Source organism: Schistocerca cancellata, chromosome 12 (assembly GCF_023864275.1).
Source record: "Schistocerca cancellata isolate TAMUIC-IGC-003103 chromosome 12, iqSchCanc2.1, whole genome shotgun sequence".
NCBI classification, from domain to species: Eukaryota; Metazoa; Arthropoda; class Insecta; order Orthoptera; family Acrididae; genus Schistocerca; species Schistocerca cancellata.
The window spans coordinates 125,786,842-125,801,759 of record NC_064637.1 but is presented as its reverse complement, the minus strand read 5'-3'; the positions used below and the strand labels follow the sequence as shown (position 1 = coordinate 125,801,759).

General features: G+C 43.7%; 1 protein-coding gene across 1 annotated transcript in view; it reads left to right on the top strand.

Moving 5' to 3' along the window:
• The window catches only part of LOC126109825 (synaptic vesicle glycoprotein 2A-like), a 181,810-nt gene that overhangs the window by 142,631 nt on the left and 24,261 nt on the right, over window positions 1–14,918 (top strand). Inside the window, exons 8-9 of the mRNA XM_049914881.1 lie at window positions 3,100–3,255; window positions 12,847–13,079. Of these exons, the coding sequence (XP_049770838.1) occupies window positions 3,100–3,255; window positions 12,847–13,079 (389 nt within the window). The remainder of the gene's footprint in view (window positions 1–3,099; window positions 3,256–12,846; window positions 13,080–14,918) is intronic.

Here is a 14,918-nt window from a genome sequence, read left to right as displayed (position 1 = left end):
AATAAGCCACAGCTGCAAAATACTAACACGAATTCTTTACAGATGAATGGAAAAACTAGTAGAAGCCGACCTCGGGGAAGATCAGTTTGGATTCTGTAGAAATACTGGAACACGTGAGGCAATACTGACCTTAAGACTTATCTTAGAAGAAAGATTAAGGAAAGGCAAACCTACGTTTCTAGCATTTGTAGACTTGGAGAAAGCTTTTGACAATGTTGACTGGAATACTCTCTTTCAAATTCTAAAGGTGGCAGGGGTAAAATACAGGGAGCGAAAGGTTATTTACAATTTGTACAGAAACCAGATGGCAGTTATAAGAGTCGAGGTACATGAAAGGGAAGCAGTGGTTGGGAAGGGAGTAAGACAGGGTTGTAGCCTCTCCCCGATGTTATTCAATCTGTATATTGAGCAAGCAGTAAAGGAAACAAAAGAAAAATTCGGAGTAGGTATTAAAATCCATGGAGAAGAAATAAAATCTTTGAGGTTCGCCGATGACATTGTAATTCTGTCAGAGACAGCAAAGGACTTGGAAGAGCAGTTGAACGGAATGGACAGTGTCTTGAAAGGAGGATATAAGATGAACATCAACAAAAGCAAAACGAGGATAATGGAATGTAGTCGAATTAAGTCGGGTGATGTTGAGGGTATTAGATTAGGAAATGAGACACTTAAAGTAGTAAAGGAGTTTTGCTATTTGGGGAGCAAAATAACTGATGATGGTCGGAGTAGAGAGGATATAAAATGTAGACTGGCAATGGCAAGGAAAGTGTTTCTGAAGAAGAGAAATTTGTTAACATCGAGTATAGATTTAAGTGTCAGGAAGTCGTTTCTGAAAGTATTTGTATGGAGTGTAGCCATGTATGGAAGTGAAACATGGACGATAAATAGTTTGGACAAGAAGAGAATAGAAGCTTTCGAAATGTGGTGCTACAGAAGAATGCTGAAGATTAGATGGGTAGATCACGTAACTAATGAGGAAGTATTGAATAGGATTGGGGAGAAGAGAAGTTTGTGGCACAACTTGACCAGAAGAAGGGATCGGTTGGTAGGACATGTTCTGAGGCATCAAGGGATCACCAATTTAGTATTGGAGGGTAGCGTGGAGGGTAAAAATTGTAGGGGGAGACCAAGAGATGAATACACTAAGCAGATTCAGAAGGATGTAGGATGCAGTAGGTACTGGGAGATGAAGAAGCTTGCACAGGATAGAGTAGCATGGAGAGCTGCATCAAACCAGTCTCAGGACTGAAGACCACAACAACAACAACTTAGGTTAAAGACTGATGAGTCACCAATGTTCTCAATCGAATGATTATATAAAAACATGTTATGTGACAATAAAGTATCTTATCTTATCAGAATCACCCGACTTAATTCGACTACATTCCATTATCCTCGTTTTGCTTCTGTTGATATTCATCTTATATCCTCCTTTCAAAACACTATCCATTCCGTTCAACTGCTCTTCCAAGTCCTTTGCTGTCTCTGACAGAATTACAATGTCATCGGTGAACCTCAAAGTTTTTATTTCTTCTCCATGGATTTTAATTCCTACTCCGAATTTTTCTTTTGTTTCCTTTACTGCTTGCTCAATATACAGAGTGAATAACATCGGGGAGAGGCTACAACCCTGTCTTACTCCCTCCCAACCACTGCTTCCCTTTCATACCCCTCGACTTGTATGACTGCCATCTGCTTTCTGTACATCTTGTAAATAGCCTTTGATCCATGTATTGTACCCCTGCCACCTTCAGAATTTGAAAGAGAGTATTCCAGTCAACATTGTCAAAAGCTTTCTCTAAGTCTACAAATGCTAGAAACATAGGTTTGCCTTTCGTTAATCTTTCTTCTAAGATAAATCATAGGGTCAGTATTGCCTCACTTGTTCCAACATTTCTACGGAACAAATTGATTTTCCCCGAGGTTGGCTTCTATCAGTTTTTCCATTCGTCTGTAAAGAATCGCGTTAGTATTTTGCAGCTGTGACTTATTAAACTGATAGTTCAGTAATTTTCACATCTGTCAACACCTGCTTTCTTTGGGATTGGAATTATTATATTAAAGCTGCATGCCCTCAGGGAAAATTACAGCTGTAGTTTCCCCTTGCTTTCAGCCGTTCGCAGTACCAGAACAGCAAGGCCATTTTGGTTAGTGTTAAAAGGCCAGATCAGTCAATCATCCACACTGTTGCCCCTGCAACTACTGAAAAGGCTGCTGCCCCTCTTCAGGAACCACACGTTTGTCTGGCCTCTCAACAGATACCCCTCAATTGTGGTTGCACCTACGGTACGGCTATCTGTATCGTATGGTTGAAAATGAGGCTTCACAGCAGACCACCCCTATGTGTTCACACACTAACATCATGACTTTGTCAATTACAACTGCAGTGGGCACAGGACCATTGGGATTCGACCGTCAATCAGAGGAAACATATCGGCTGTTCAGATGAATCACATTTTTGCTACACTAGGTTGACAGTCATCTCCACAAACACCATCATCTAGGTGAATGGTACCTCAAAATGTGGAATACACCACAGACGTAGGCTGGTGAGAGCAGTATTATGCTACAGGATGCATTCTCCTGCACTTGTGTGGGACCTGTGGTAGTAATCAAAGAGACAATGACAGCTGCAAACTATCTGCATCACTTCATGCTTGATGTCTTCCTCGATGGCTCTGTCATCTTTCAGCAGTATAACTGTTTGTGTCTCAGAGCTAGAACTGTGCTACAGTGGTTTGGTGAGGATCATTATAGTGAACTTACGATGATGTCTCAGTGGCCAAATTCACCTGATGTGAATCCTATGGAACCCATTTGGATCACTATCGGGCACAGTGTACACAGATCAACAGCACGGTACTTAGACAAATTACATGGTCTGTGCATAATCATCTAATGCCACATTACTTCACAAACCTACCAACAAACTGTCAGATCCCTGATATGCAGAATGTATGTCACTGTATGTTCCATAGACGGACAGAGAAGCTATTATGCAGGGGGTCGTAACGCTTTGACCCATCAGTGTATATGATACCTTAGGACTGAAGATGATAGACAGCCACATTTTCTACAGCTGCTGTTTTCCATTTGCAGCTCTAATGGCTTCCTGCTGTGGCTGCCAGACCTGGTGACCCGCATGTCGCAGTACAACATGGCCTACCCTGGCCAGGAGACCACCGTCTGTGACGTCATCGCTATCCTCGCTGGACAGATGCCACCACCTGTTGACGTTCAGACCAACTACTCCAGGTGAGTCTGATGCAAAGAAACTTGCCACTCAGTCAGACAAGAGTGAATTCTGTGGCTAGGTGCCCATAGAGTGGTCATTCCAGTATAAGTGAGCTGAGCGCCATCACTGAAGAAGGTTAGGACTAGTTTCACCAGAGTTTATAGTGACTTCTGTTTCTTGTGATTGTCATTTTTTGACTGGCTGATTTTTGTGAGCAGAGTGTGGCGGTGAAATTGTGCTCTTTGCTTGGAAAAGATGAAACAGAATCTCTTGAAGTGTTAAAAACCGTATACAAGGATGATGCTGTGGGGAAAACTCAAGGGTTTGAGTGGTTTTTGGTTTCAAAAATGGGGAAATGTCAGTTGGACAAACCTCATTCTGGCCATCCTTCCATGGCCTCGACTCATGAAAATGTTGAAAACATTCGTGCAATCATCAAAGAAGATCGAGGATGGACCACTAAAGAAATTGTGCGGCGAATTGTCAGAATTTTTGTGAATGAAAAGGCTGGCTGCCAAATTTGTGCCACGACTGCTGATTGCTAAACAAAAACAAGTTAGCACGGAAGGACGCTATGCTTTGAAAGAAGAATCGCAAAATGATCTGAACTTTTCTTCAAAAATTAACAGATGCAATGAAACTTGGCACTGTGCTTACGATGCTGAATTAAAGTAACAATTGAGCCAGTGGAAGAGTACAGGTTCGCCTCGCTCAAAGAAAGCTCATCAGGTAAAATCAAACATGAAGACAATGCTGATTTGTTTATTTGGTGTGAGAGGAATCATCCACTCAGAATTTGTTCCACAGGGTCAGAGAGTTAACTGGGCTTTCTACTTGTTTTGAAAGATTCCACAGCACACAGTGGAAGTGGCTCAATTTGTGGAAGTCAGGCGACTGGTTTTTCCTTCGTGACAATGCCCTGCTGACACAGCCCTGTCTGCATGACAATTCTTGATCAAAAGTGGAATGGCCTCTGTTCCTCACCCCTGACCTTGCCCCATGTGACTTTTTCCTTGCTTCCTAGAATGAAAAAAGACATGATAGGAAAGTGTTTTGTTATTGTTGCTGAGGTGAAGAAAAAACTGATGAAGTCGCTGTCAGGCATCACAAAAGATGAATTTAAACAAATTTTGTAAAAGGTGTAAAACTTTGCTTCCACTGTTTGCCAATAGGTGGCAACAACAGTAAGTAGCGGTCGAAAGAAACAGATCGCAGACATCAGGCAGTTAGCTTGGACCTCGGTCAACATAACCTTATTCAAACATTAATCAATTTGTGTCTGCATCATAAAGTTGTTCTTGATTGAAAATGTTAGTTTATGAGCCTAATTCTCTTCATTTGCAGGAGATGTTAGTGTTTTGTTTCAATATAAAGAAAACAGCAGCTGAGTCTCATTAAATGCTCTCAAGTACGTATGGTAAGTACGCTATTAGTGAAAGAACATGTCGTGAGTGGTTTCAACACTTCAAGAATGGTGATTTTAACATCATAGACTGGCATAGTGGTGGAAGAGAGAATGTTTTCAAGGATGCAGAACTGGAGACATTGCTGAGCGAAGACTTGCGTCAAACTTGAGAGGAATTCTCATGATTAGTGGGAGTGACACAGCAAGCCATTTCAAAACATCTCAAGGCTATGGGCACGATTCAGAAAGAAGGAACTTGGGTCCCCTGTGAGCTGAAACCAAGAGACATTGAATGGTGTTTGTGTGTTTGTGAACAGTTGCTTCAGTGGCAAAAACGGAAGGGATTTCTGCATTGCATTGTGACCAGGGATGAAAAACGTTTTAATTACAATAACCCTAAATGCAAAAAATCATGGAGATATCCCGGCCACACTTCCATGTCGATGGCCAAACCGAATATTCACGGCTCCAAGATCATGCTCTGCATTTGGTGGGACTAGCTCATTGTCGTGTACTATGAGGTGTTAAAACCAAGTGAAACAATCACAGGTGCTCATTATTGAATGCAAATAATGCATTTTAGCAATACAGCGAGAGGCACGATAAAGTGATTTTGCAGCACGACAATGCTTGACCCCACGTTGCAAAAGCGGTCAAAACATACTTGGAAACATTAAAATGGGAAGTCCTACCCCACCTGCCGTATTCTTGAGACACTGCTCCCTCTGACTATCACCTGTTTAGATCAATGGTGCATATCCTGACTGACCAACACTTCCAATCTCATGATGAAGTCACAAATTGGATCGATTCATGTATCGCTTCAAAAGATGGACAATTTTTCGACGTGGGATTCATGCCTGAAAGATGGGAGAAAGTAGTGGCCAGCAATGGAAAATACTTTGAATGATACATGCGTAACCAATTTCTTTCATTAAAGCATCAAATGTTGGGGAAAAAATAGCGGAAGTAAAGTTGTACACTTTGTAAAATGGAATAAAAGATTAGACATGTGCATTACTGCAAATGGAGAATACTTTGAAGGGGATTGAAGATGCTTAAAATGTGAATACATAAGTTAAAAGAAATAAGTTTGGTTTCTTTTTGGTACCCTATAGTAGGTCCATAGCTAGCAACACAGAATCCTCCACTGCAGAGTTATTACCAAAGGGTTAATGGTTGGACTGTCGTCAGCTGGCAACAGTAATCTAGTTGTGTAGTGGTCTTTCCCTTGTGTCCACACTGGTTAGATTATAAAATTTGGGTAAACCTGGAGAAATCTCCCCTGCTATTGTTCATACCTTGATTCGATGTACCCTCCCCACTGCCAGTGTTTCCTGAACACCAACTCCACCTAAGTTCTACCGCCTCGAGCCCTGAACACTGCATGAATATGTAAAACAGATCATTAATGAAAAGCACAACACTTTGTATGCTCTATAGTAACAATGTATTTTGTTAAGCGATTTTCTTGAGGGGAAAAAGTGTTACATATTGAGACTGAGATACAAACACACAGTGAATGTCCTCTTTGACAGAGCAGTAGTAATGTAATAAAAAATGTTGAAGTTGTTTAGTAAATAAATATAAAGGAAACAAACCAGAAAAATATTAACATGAAACCATGATTAAACACTGCCTGTATAACAATTAAAATTAAATTAACAGTCACAAAAAATAGAATTAATACAAGACACAAGTACCGTACTCGAGAATAGCTTGAAGACGTGTTTCGTATGTAAGGTGGAAGAATTCCTCTTACTGTTTGGAAGATGAACATATAACACACTGAGGTGACAAAAGTCATGGGATACCTCCCAAATATTGTGTCAGACCTGTTTTTGCAGCAGCTCAATGTGGCATCGTCTCAACAAGTTGTTGGAAGTCCCCTGCAGAAATTGAGCCAGGCTGCCTCTATAGCTGTCCGTAATTGGAAAAGTGTTGCCAGTACATGATTTCCTCCACAAACTGAGCTCCTGATTATGTGCCATAAATGTTCAATGGGATTCATATTGGGTTATTTGGATGGTTAGATCAATTGGTGGAATTTTCCAGGATGTTCTTCAAACCAGTCATGAACAACTGTGGCCTGGTGATATGGTACAATGTGATCCATAAAAGTTTAATCATTGTTTGGGAACATGAAGTCCATGAATGGCTGAAAATGGTCTCCAAGTAGCCAAACACAAACTGGTCAGTGAGCAGTACAGTTGGACCAGGACCAGAGGACCCAGTCCATTCCATGTAAACACAGCTCACACCATTATGGAACCACTACCAGCTTGCACTGTGCCTTGTTGACAACTTGGGTCCACGGCTTTGTGGGGCCTACAACACACTCAAAACCGAACGTCAGCTCTCATAAACTGAAATCAGCACTCCTCTCACCAGGCCACCATTTTCCAAGTGTACTGGTGCAAAATGATACAGTCACAAGCCCCAAGAGAGGTGATGCAGGCGATGTTGTGCTGTTAGCTAAGGCAGTCATGTCGGACATTTGCTGCCGTACTCTGTTAGTACCAAATTTTGCTGCACTGCTCTAAGGGACACATTCGTCATCATCCCACATTGATTTCTGCAGTTATTTCGTGCAATATTGCTTGTCTGTTAGCACTGACAACTATAAGCAAATACTGCCACTTCCAGTCATTGAGTGAAGACTGACAGCCAACTCTTGACACTATTTATGTATGAATATTGAATTCCCTAACCAATTCTGAAATGGAAAGTCCCACATGTCTAGCTCCAACTACCACTCTTTGTTCAATGTTTTGTGTTAGCAGAAGAGCCAACACCATGTTACGAGTGGAGGCTGAAATGCACGCGTTTTAGCTCACGCAGGCTGCTGTGAGGAGGGAAGAACTATACTGACGTGAGGTCTGGAACATGACAAGGAATGAGAATTCAGAAAGCGGACGTAATTAGTTTGATACTTAACTTTAATCCATTAATGATGAATGGCGCTCTTGACAGTACATGATTCACAATGTTATCTGTTCAGAGTACATTCTTGAAGATAGTAATTATAGTAATGGAATATGGCGCCTTGCTAGGTTGTAGCAAATGACATAGCTGAAGGCTATGCTAAACTGTCGTCTCTGCAAATGAGAGCGTATGTAGACAGTGAACCATCACTAGCAAAGTCGGCTGTACAACTGGGCGAGTGCTAGGAAGTGTCTCTAGACCTGCCGTGTGGCGGCGCTCGGTCTGCAATCACTGATAGTGGCGACACGCGGGTCCGACGTATACTAACACGACCGCGGCCAATTTAAAGGCAACCACCTAGCAAGTGTGGTGTCTGGCAGTGACACCACACAATGTCTGGTAGTTTCCCTGATGTGACCATAAGCCCACTGGAAACCTTTTCACCTGAGTCACCCTCATACAAATGACACCTCCGCCAATGCACTGCCCTTTTATACGTTGTGTACGCAGTACTACCACCATCTGTATATGTGCGCATTACTATCCCATGACCTTTGTCACCTCAGCGTATGTGGATGTGTCTGCCAAACGTCTTTTGAATAGAGATAGTACTAAAAAAGTAATAAATGAAAACATCATGCCTGATGCTGCATTTTTAGTACATAAATAGCAAAAATGTAGTAGGCAACAAAGTTTATTTCTTTCTTCATTTTGTGAGTTTTGTGAAGGTTTGGAATTATGTGTAAAGTTTGTTCGACGATGTTAAGTGCTGTCGCTCTGGAATACTGGACGAATATAGTCTGGGTAATTTGCACACCGTGATTTACAGTGCCTTTAGACGTATACATGGTTTCTAGCAGTATTACTTGACTTATTGCGTTAATCCTTTAACATAAGATAGTACCTCTTAATGCTTAGATTATGACAGCATTTGGATACCAGTATACTTACTACTCTGCAACAACTTGCTCCGTCCATACCTGAGGATGTTCAAGCATCTTGCAGGGTATTAGACATAGTGTTACTGATCTGCTCTGTTCAGTTGCACTGAATTATGGCAAAGGCTGTCAAGAGATTCACTACTGCCACAGGTATCTACAAAAATACTAAAGACTATGATTTTTTTTTCCTTCGAAAAGGAAACACATTGATCTTACGCAACATAGGAATTATCTCTTGCGCAGTACACACAGCTATGGTGACTGACAGTTCCATCCAGATAAAATGTCGGTTCATCAGACCAAACAATGACATCAGTCAACTGTTCATTATCGCAAATCCAGTCACAAAATTTGAGGCACCTAAATGGATCAGCCTCATTTGTCACAACTGTAGAATGTAGGATTTCCGCTTTATTGCTTTAAAATGCAGTGAATATGTGATTTGCATACACATGTTTCACTTGCAGCATGCTATATGGATTTCTCTGGGCTTCTTGTGAAAGATTGTACCAGTGTGTCCACCCCCCTGTCGTCTGCTACGGACTTCTTCATGCCACACAATTCCTTCTTCAGACACTTCTTTTCCTCTCAGATATATTGGGTAGTTTCATTGTTGTTACATGTGATGGTGGTGAAGTAACCAACTCCACAAGACATCACCTCTGAACTTCTTTCAAATTTTCGCATTTCCAATATCACTTCAAAATCCACTTTCTTTGCTCAAGGAAAAAGTTTCCAGCCATATTTTTATTTACATGTAGTTACTGGCAACTGAAAATAACAAAAGAAAAAACAAATGAATGGCTGCACATACTACTTATGAGAGCACCATATAATCACAATTGGATCAGTTTATCACTAATACCTTCTCAGCCATTAAAGTTCAAACAGTATAAATCCATTCCTGGAACACTGTATGTAACTGTGTATGTTCTGTCTACAATACCTGTGCATTTTGTGTGTATGGTGGCTGTATGGTTTGAAATGAATAACAGGAAATGCAGTAAAAAAAAAATAAGTTCAGTCAATATCTAAATCTATGTGATTATTCACAATAAAGTACCTCTCAGAGATTTCAATGAACCACTTTCAAGTTGTCTCTCTACTGCTCCACTCTCAAATGGCATGCGGGAAAAACAACCACTTAAATTTTTCTGTGCGAGCCATGATTTCTCTGATTTTATCGTGATGATCATTTCTCCCTATGTAGGTGGGTGCCAACAGAATGTTTTTGCAATCTGAGGAGAAAACTGGTGATTGAAATTTCATGGGAAGATCCCGTTGCAATGAAAAATGCCTTTGTTTTAATGACTGCCACTCCAATTCACATATCATGTCTTTGGCACTATCTCCCCTATTCCGCGATAATACAAAAAGAGCTGCCCTTCTTTCTACTTTTTCGATGCCATCCATCAGTCACACCTGATACAGATTCCACACCACACAGCAGTACTCCAGAATATGGCGGACAAGCATGGTGTAAGCAGTCTCTTTAGTAAATCTGTTGCACCTTCTCAGTGTTCTGCCAATGAATTGCAGTCTTTGGTTTGTTCTACCCACAACATTATCTATGTGATCATTTCAATTTAGGTTATTTGTAATTGTAATCTGTAAGTATTTAGTTGAATTTACAACCTTCAGACTTGTGTTACTTACCCTGTAATCAGAATTTAGTGGATTGCTTTTAGTACTCATGTGAGTAACTTCAAACTTTCCTTTATTCAGGGTCAATTGCCACTTTTCACACCATACAGATATTTTATCTAAATCATTTTACAATTCGTTTTTGTTATCTGATAACTTCACAAGATGGTAAATAACAGCATCACCTGGAAGCAATTTAAGACAGCTACTGAGATTGTCTCCTGTCTTGTTAATATACACTCCTGGAAATTGAAATAAGAACACCGTGAATTCATTGTCCCAGGAAGGGGAAACTTTATTGACACTTTCCTGGGGTCAGATACATCACATGATCACACTGACAGAACCACTGGCACATAGACACAGGCAACAGAGCATGCACAATGTCGGCACTAGTACAGTGTATATCCACCTTTCGCAGCAATGCAGGCTGCTATTCTCCCATGGAGACGATCATAGAGATGCTGGATGTAGTCCTGTGGAACGGCTTGCCATGCCATTTCCACCTGGTGCCTCAGTTGGACCAGCGTTCGTGCTGGACGTGCAGACCGCGTGAGACGACGCTTCATCCAGTCCCAAACATGCTCAATGGGGGACAGATCCGGAGATCTTGCTGGCCAGGGTAGTTGACTTACACCTTCTAGAGCACGTTGGGTGGCACGGGATACATGCGGACGTGCATTGTCCTGTTGGAACAGCAAGTTCCCTTGCCGGTCTAGGAATGGTAGAACGATGGGTTCGATGACGGTTTGGATGTACTGTGCACTATTCAGTGTCCCCTCGACGATCACCAGTGGTGTACGGCCAGTGTAGGAGATCGCTCCCCCACCATGATGCCGGGTGTTGGCCCTGTGTCCCTCGGTCGTATGCAGTCGTGATTGTGGCACTCACCTGCACGGCGCCAAACACGCATACGACCATCATTGGCACCGAGGCAGAAGCGACTCTCATCGCTGAAGACGACACGTCTCTATTCGTCCCTCCATTCACGCCTGTCGCGACACCACTGGAGGCGGGCTGCACGATGTTGGGGTGTGAGCGGAAGACGGCCTTACGGTGTGCGGGACCGTAGCCCAGCTTCATGGAGACGGTTGCGAATGGTCCTCGCCGATACCCCAGGAGCAACAGTGTCCCTAATTTGCTGGGAAGTGGCGGTGCGGTCCCCTATGGCACTGCGTAGGATCCTACGGTCTTGGCGTGCATCCGTGCGTCGCTGCGGTCCGGTCCCAGGTCGACGGGCACGTGCACCTTCCGCCGACCACTGGCGACAACATCGATGTACTGTGGAGACCTCACGCCCCACGTGTTGAGCAATTCGGCGGTACGTCCACCCGGCCTCCCGCATGCCCACTATACGCCCTCGCTCAAAGTCCGTCAACTGCACATATGGTTCACATCCACGCTGTCGCGGCATGGTACCAGTGTTAAAGACTGCGATGGAGCTCCGTATGCCACGGCAAACTGGCTGACACTGACGGCGGCGGTGCACAAATGCTGCGCAGCTAGCGCCATTCGACGGCCAACACTGCGGTTCCTCGTGTGTCCGCTGTGCCGTGCGTGTGATCATTGCTTGTACAGCCCTCTCGCAGTGTCCAGAGCAAGTATGGTGGGTCTGACACACCGGTGTCAATGTGTTCTTTTTTCCATTTCCAGGAGTGTAGATCAGGAACAATAGAGGGCCTACAAACTTCCTTGGGGAATACCAGATATTACTTCTGTTTTACTCGATTACTTTCCATCTATAAGTACAAACTGCAACATTTCTGACAGGAAATGATAAACCCAGTCGCACACCTGAGGCAACATTCCATAGGCATGCAGTTTGGTTACAAGACGCTTGTGAGGAACGGTGTTGAAAGCCTTCTGGAAATCTAAAAATATGGAATCAATTTGACATCCCCTGTCGATAGCATTCATTACTTCATGAGTATAAAGAGCTAGTTGTGTTTTGCAAGAACAATATTTTCTGAATCCGTGCTGACTATATGTTAATAAACCATTTTCTTCGAGGTACTTCGTAATGTTCGAATACAGTATATGTTTCAAACCCTTCTGTATTAAATATTGAAAATCAAATTTTTGATGCCCCTGGAAGCCATCAAATAAGGTATCGGTATAATAGCACTGTGAATCGGGTTAGTAGTTTGGTAATATAGATAAATACTGTTAGTTTGATGTAGAAGTCAAACATGAATAAAAAGTTGTCTTCTTTGTTTTTTTCAACCTCTTTCTTCCACAGTTGCAGATGTACAAGTTGTATAGATTAATTACCGTGTTATGCAAAAGCATCTTCGATCATCAGATTTCTTTCTTGTTTGCTTCATTCTCGTTATTGTTCCACGTGTATGTTTTGTGTATTTGACACACAGCACTTTTACTGCACTAAATATTTATGTTTCATGCGAATAAAGCAAAACACATCTGGTCATAATAAGACTTCCGTTACAGTCGCAAAAGACGGTAATTAACCTATATGACTTGGATAAACACTATTTATCTTCCGACATAAAAATGTTATCAGCTGACGTACCCACCTGTTCTATCACAATGGAAGCTACAAGGGTGGGTGGTCCGGCCTACCAGTTTCAGTTTTCTATCAGAACACAAATCCATTCCAAAACAGGGCAGGTCATTTACTGAAGTGATTGGTCACCTGCCACAATATCAGAAAATAAATCAACTTCTCTTTCCTGCAGTGTTCTGAATGTGACCGCCACAGAGCTGTGGACCGAGGAGGCCACCTGGATGGAAGCCACTGTCACCAGTGGCCTCCTGGAGAACTCCAGCACACCAATCCCGGAGGCAGCATGCTCAGCATCCATCAGCAGTTCCAGCTTCCAGAACACTCTCATCATCGGTGTTGGCATGGCCGTCTCCTTTGCCTCCGTCACCCTGCTGCTCAGGGTCGTCTCCAAGAAGACCATCATCGGTGAGGGCACTGGCAGCTTCACCGCTCCATCCAGACTATTTGTCTGATGCTAATATTTTGTGCCTCCAGAATAATGTCTTGAGCAAATATTGTTGTATGGTGTTATTGTTTTAGTAAGCTTCAGTGTGAAGACTAGTCTGATACAGCTCTCCGTGCTAGTTGACTGTGTGCAGACCTCTTCATCCCTGCATACTCCTATCTGAACTGGCTGGCAGTGGTGAAATCCCACTTTTTGCTCGGAAAAAGTGAAACACGACAAGTTTCCTTTAATTTATGTCTATGGTCACAAACTTTTTGTTAACAGATTACCGGTTTTCTTCTATAATGATCATCATCAGATCTGCAGCAAAAAATGGAAAAAACATAAATACACTCACAGATTGTCTACAACTTAAAAACATAAATAGTCCATAATGAAAAGTACTACTGACATATACAGGCATTTGTTCATTTAAGTATGAAGAGGCAGACCTGTTTTATAAAAACAAAGTCCTAATGTACTACAGCCATAGTGGCATCATCAAATGTTGAATGCAAAATCAGCACCAGCATCACCAAATATACACTCCTGGAAATGGAAAAAAGAACACATTGACACCGGTGTGTCAGACCCACCATACTTGCTCCGGACACTGCGAGAGGGCTGTACAAGCAATGATCACATGCACGGCACAGCGGACACACCAGGAACCGCGGTGTTGGCCGTCGAATGGCGCTACCTGCACAGCATTTGTGCACCGCCGCTGTCAGTGTCAGCCAGTTTGCCGTGGCATACGGAGCTCCATCGCAGTCTTTAACACTGGTAGCATGCCGTGACAGCGTGGACGTGAGCCGTATGTGCAGTTGACGGACTTTGAGCGAGGGCGTATAGTGGGCATGCGGGAGGCCGGGTGGACGTACCGCCGAATTGCTCAACACGTGGGGTGTGAGGTCTCCACAGTACATCGATGTTGTCGCCAGTGGTCGGCGGAAGGTGCACGTGCCCGTCGACCTGGGACCGGACCGCAGCGACGCACGGATGCACGCCAAGACCGTACGATCCTACGCAGTGCCGTAGGGGACCGCACCGCCACTTCCCAGCAAATTAGGGACACTGTTGCTCCTGGGGTATCGGCGAGGACCATTCGCAACCGTCTCCATGAAGCTGGGCTACGGTCCCGCGCACCGTTAGGCCGTCTTCCGCTCACGCCCCAACATCGTGCAGCCCGCCTCCAGTGGTGTCGCGACAGGCGTGAATGGAGGGACGAATGGAGACGTGTCGTCTTCAGCGATGAGAGTCGCTTCTGCCTTGGTGCCAATGATGGTCGTATGCGTGTTTGGCGCCGTGCAGGTGAGCGCCACAATCAGGACTGCATACAACCGAGGCACACAGGGCCAACACCCGGCATCATGGTGTGGGAAGCGATCTCCTACACTGGCCGTACACCACTGGTGATCGTCGAGGGGCACTGAATAGTGCACGGTACATCCAAACCGTCATCGAACCCATCGTTCTACCATTCCTAGACCGGCAAGGGAACTTGCTGTTCCAACAGGACAATGCACGTCCGCATGTATCCCGTGCCACCCAACGTGCTCTAGAAGGTGTAAGTCAACTACCCTGGCCAGCAAGATCTCCGGATCTGTCCCCCATTGAGCATGTTTGGGACTGGATGAAGCATCGTCTCACGCGGTCTGCACGTCCAGCACGAACGCTGGTTCAACTGAGGCGCCAGGTGGAAATGGCATGGCAAGCTGTTCCACAGGACTACATCCAGCATCTCTACGATCGTCTCCATGGGAGAATAGCAGCCTGCATTGCTGCGAAAGGTGGATATACACTGTACTAGTGCCGACATT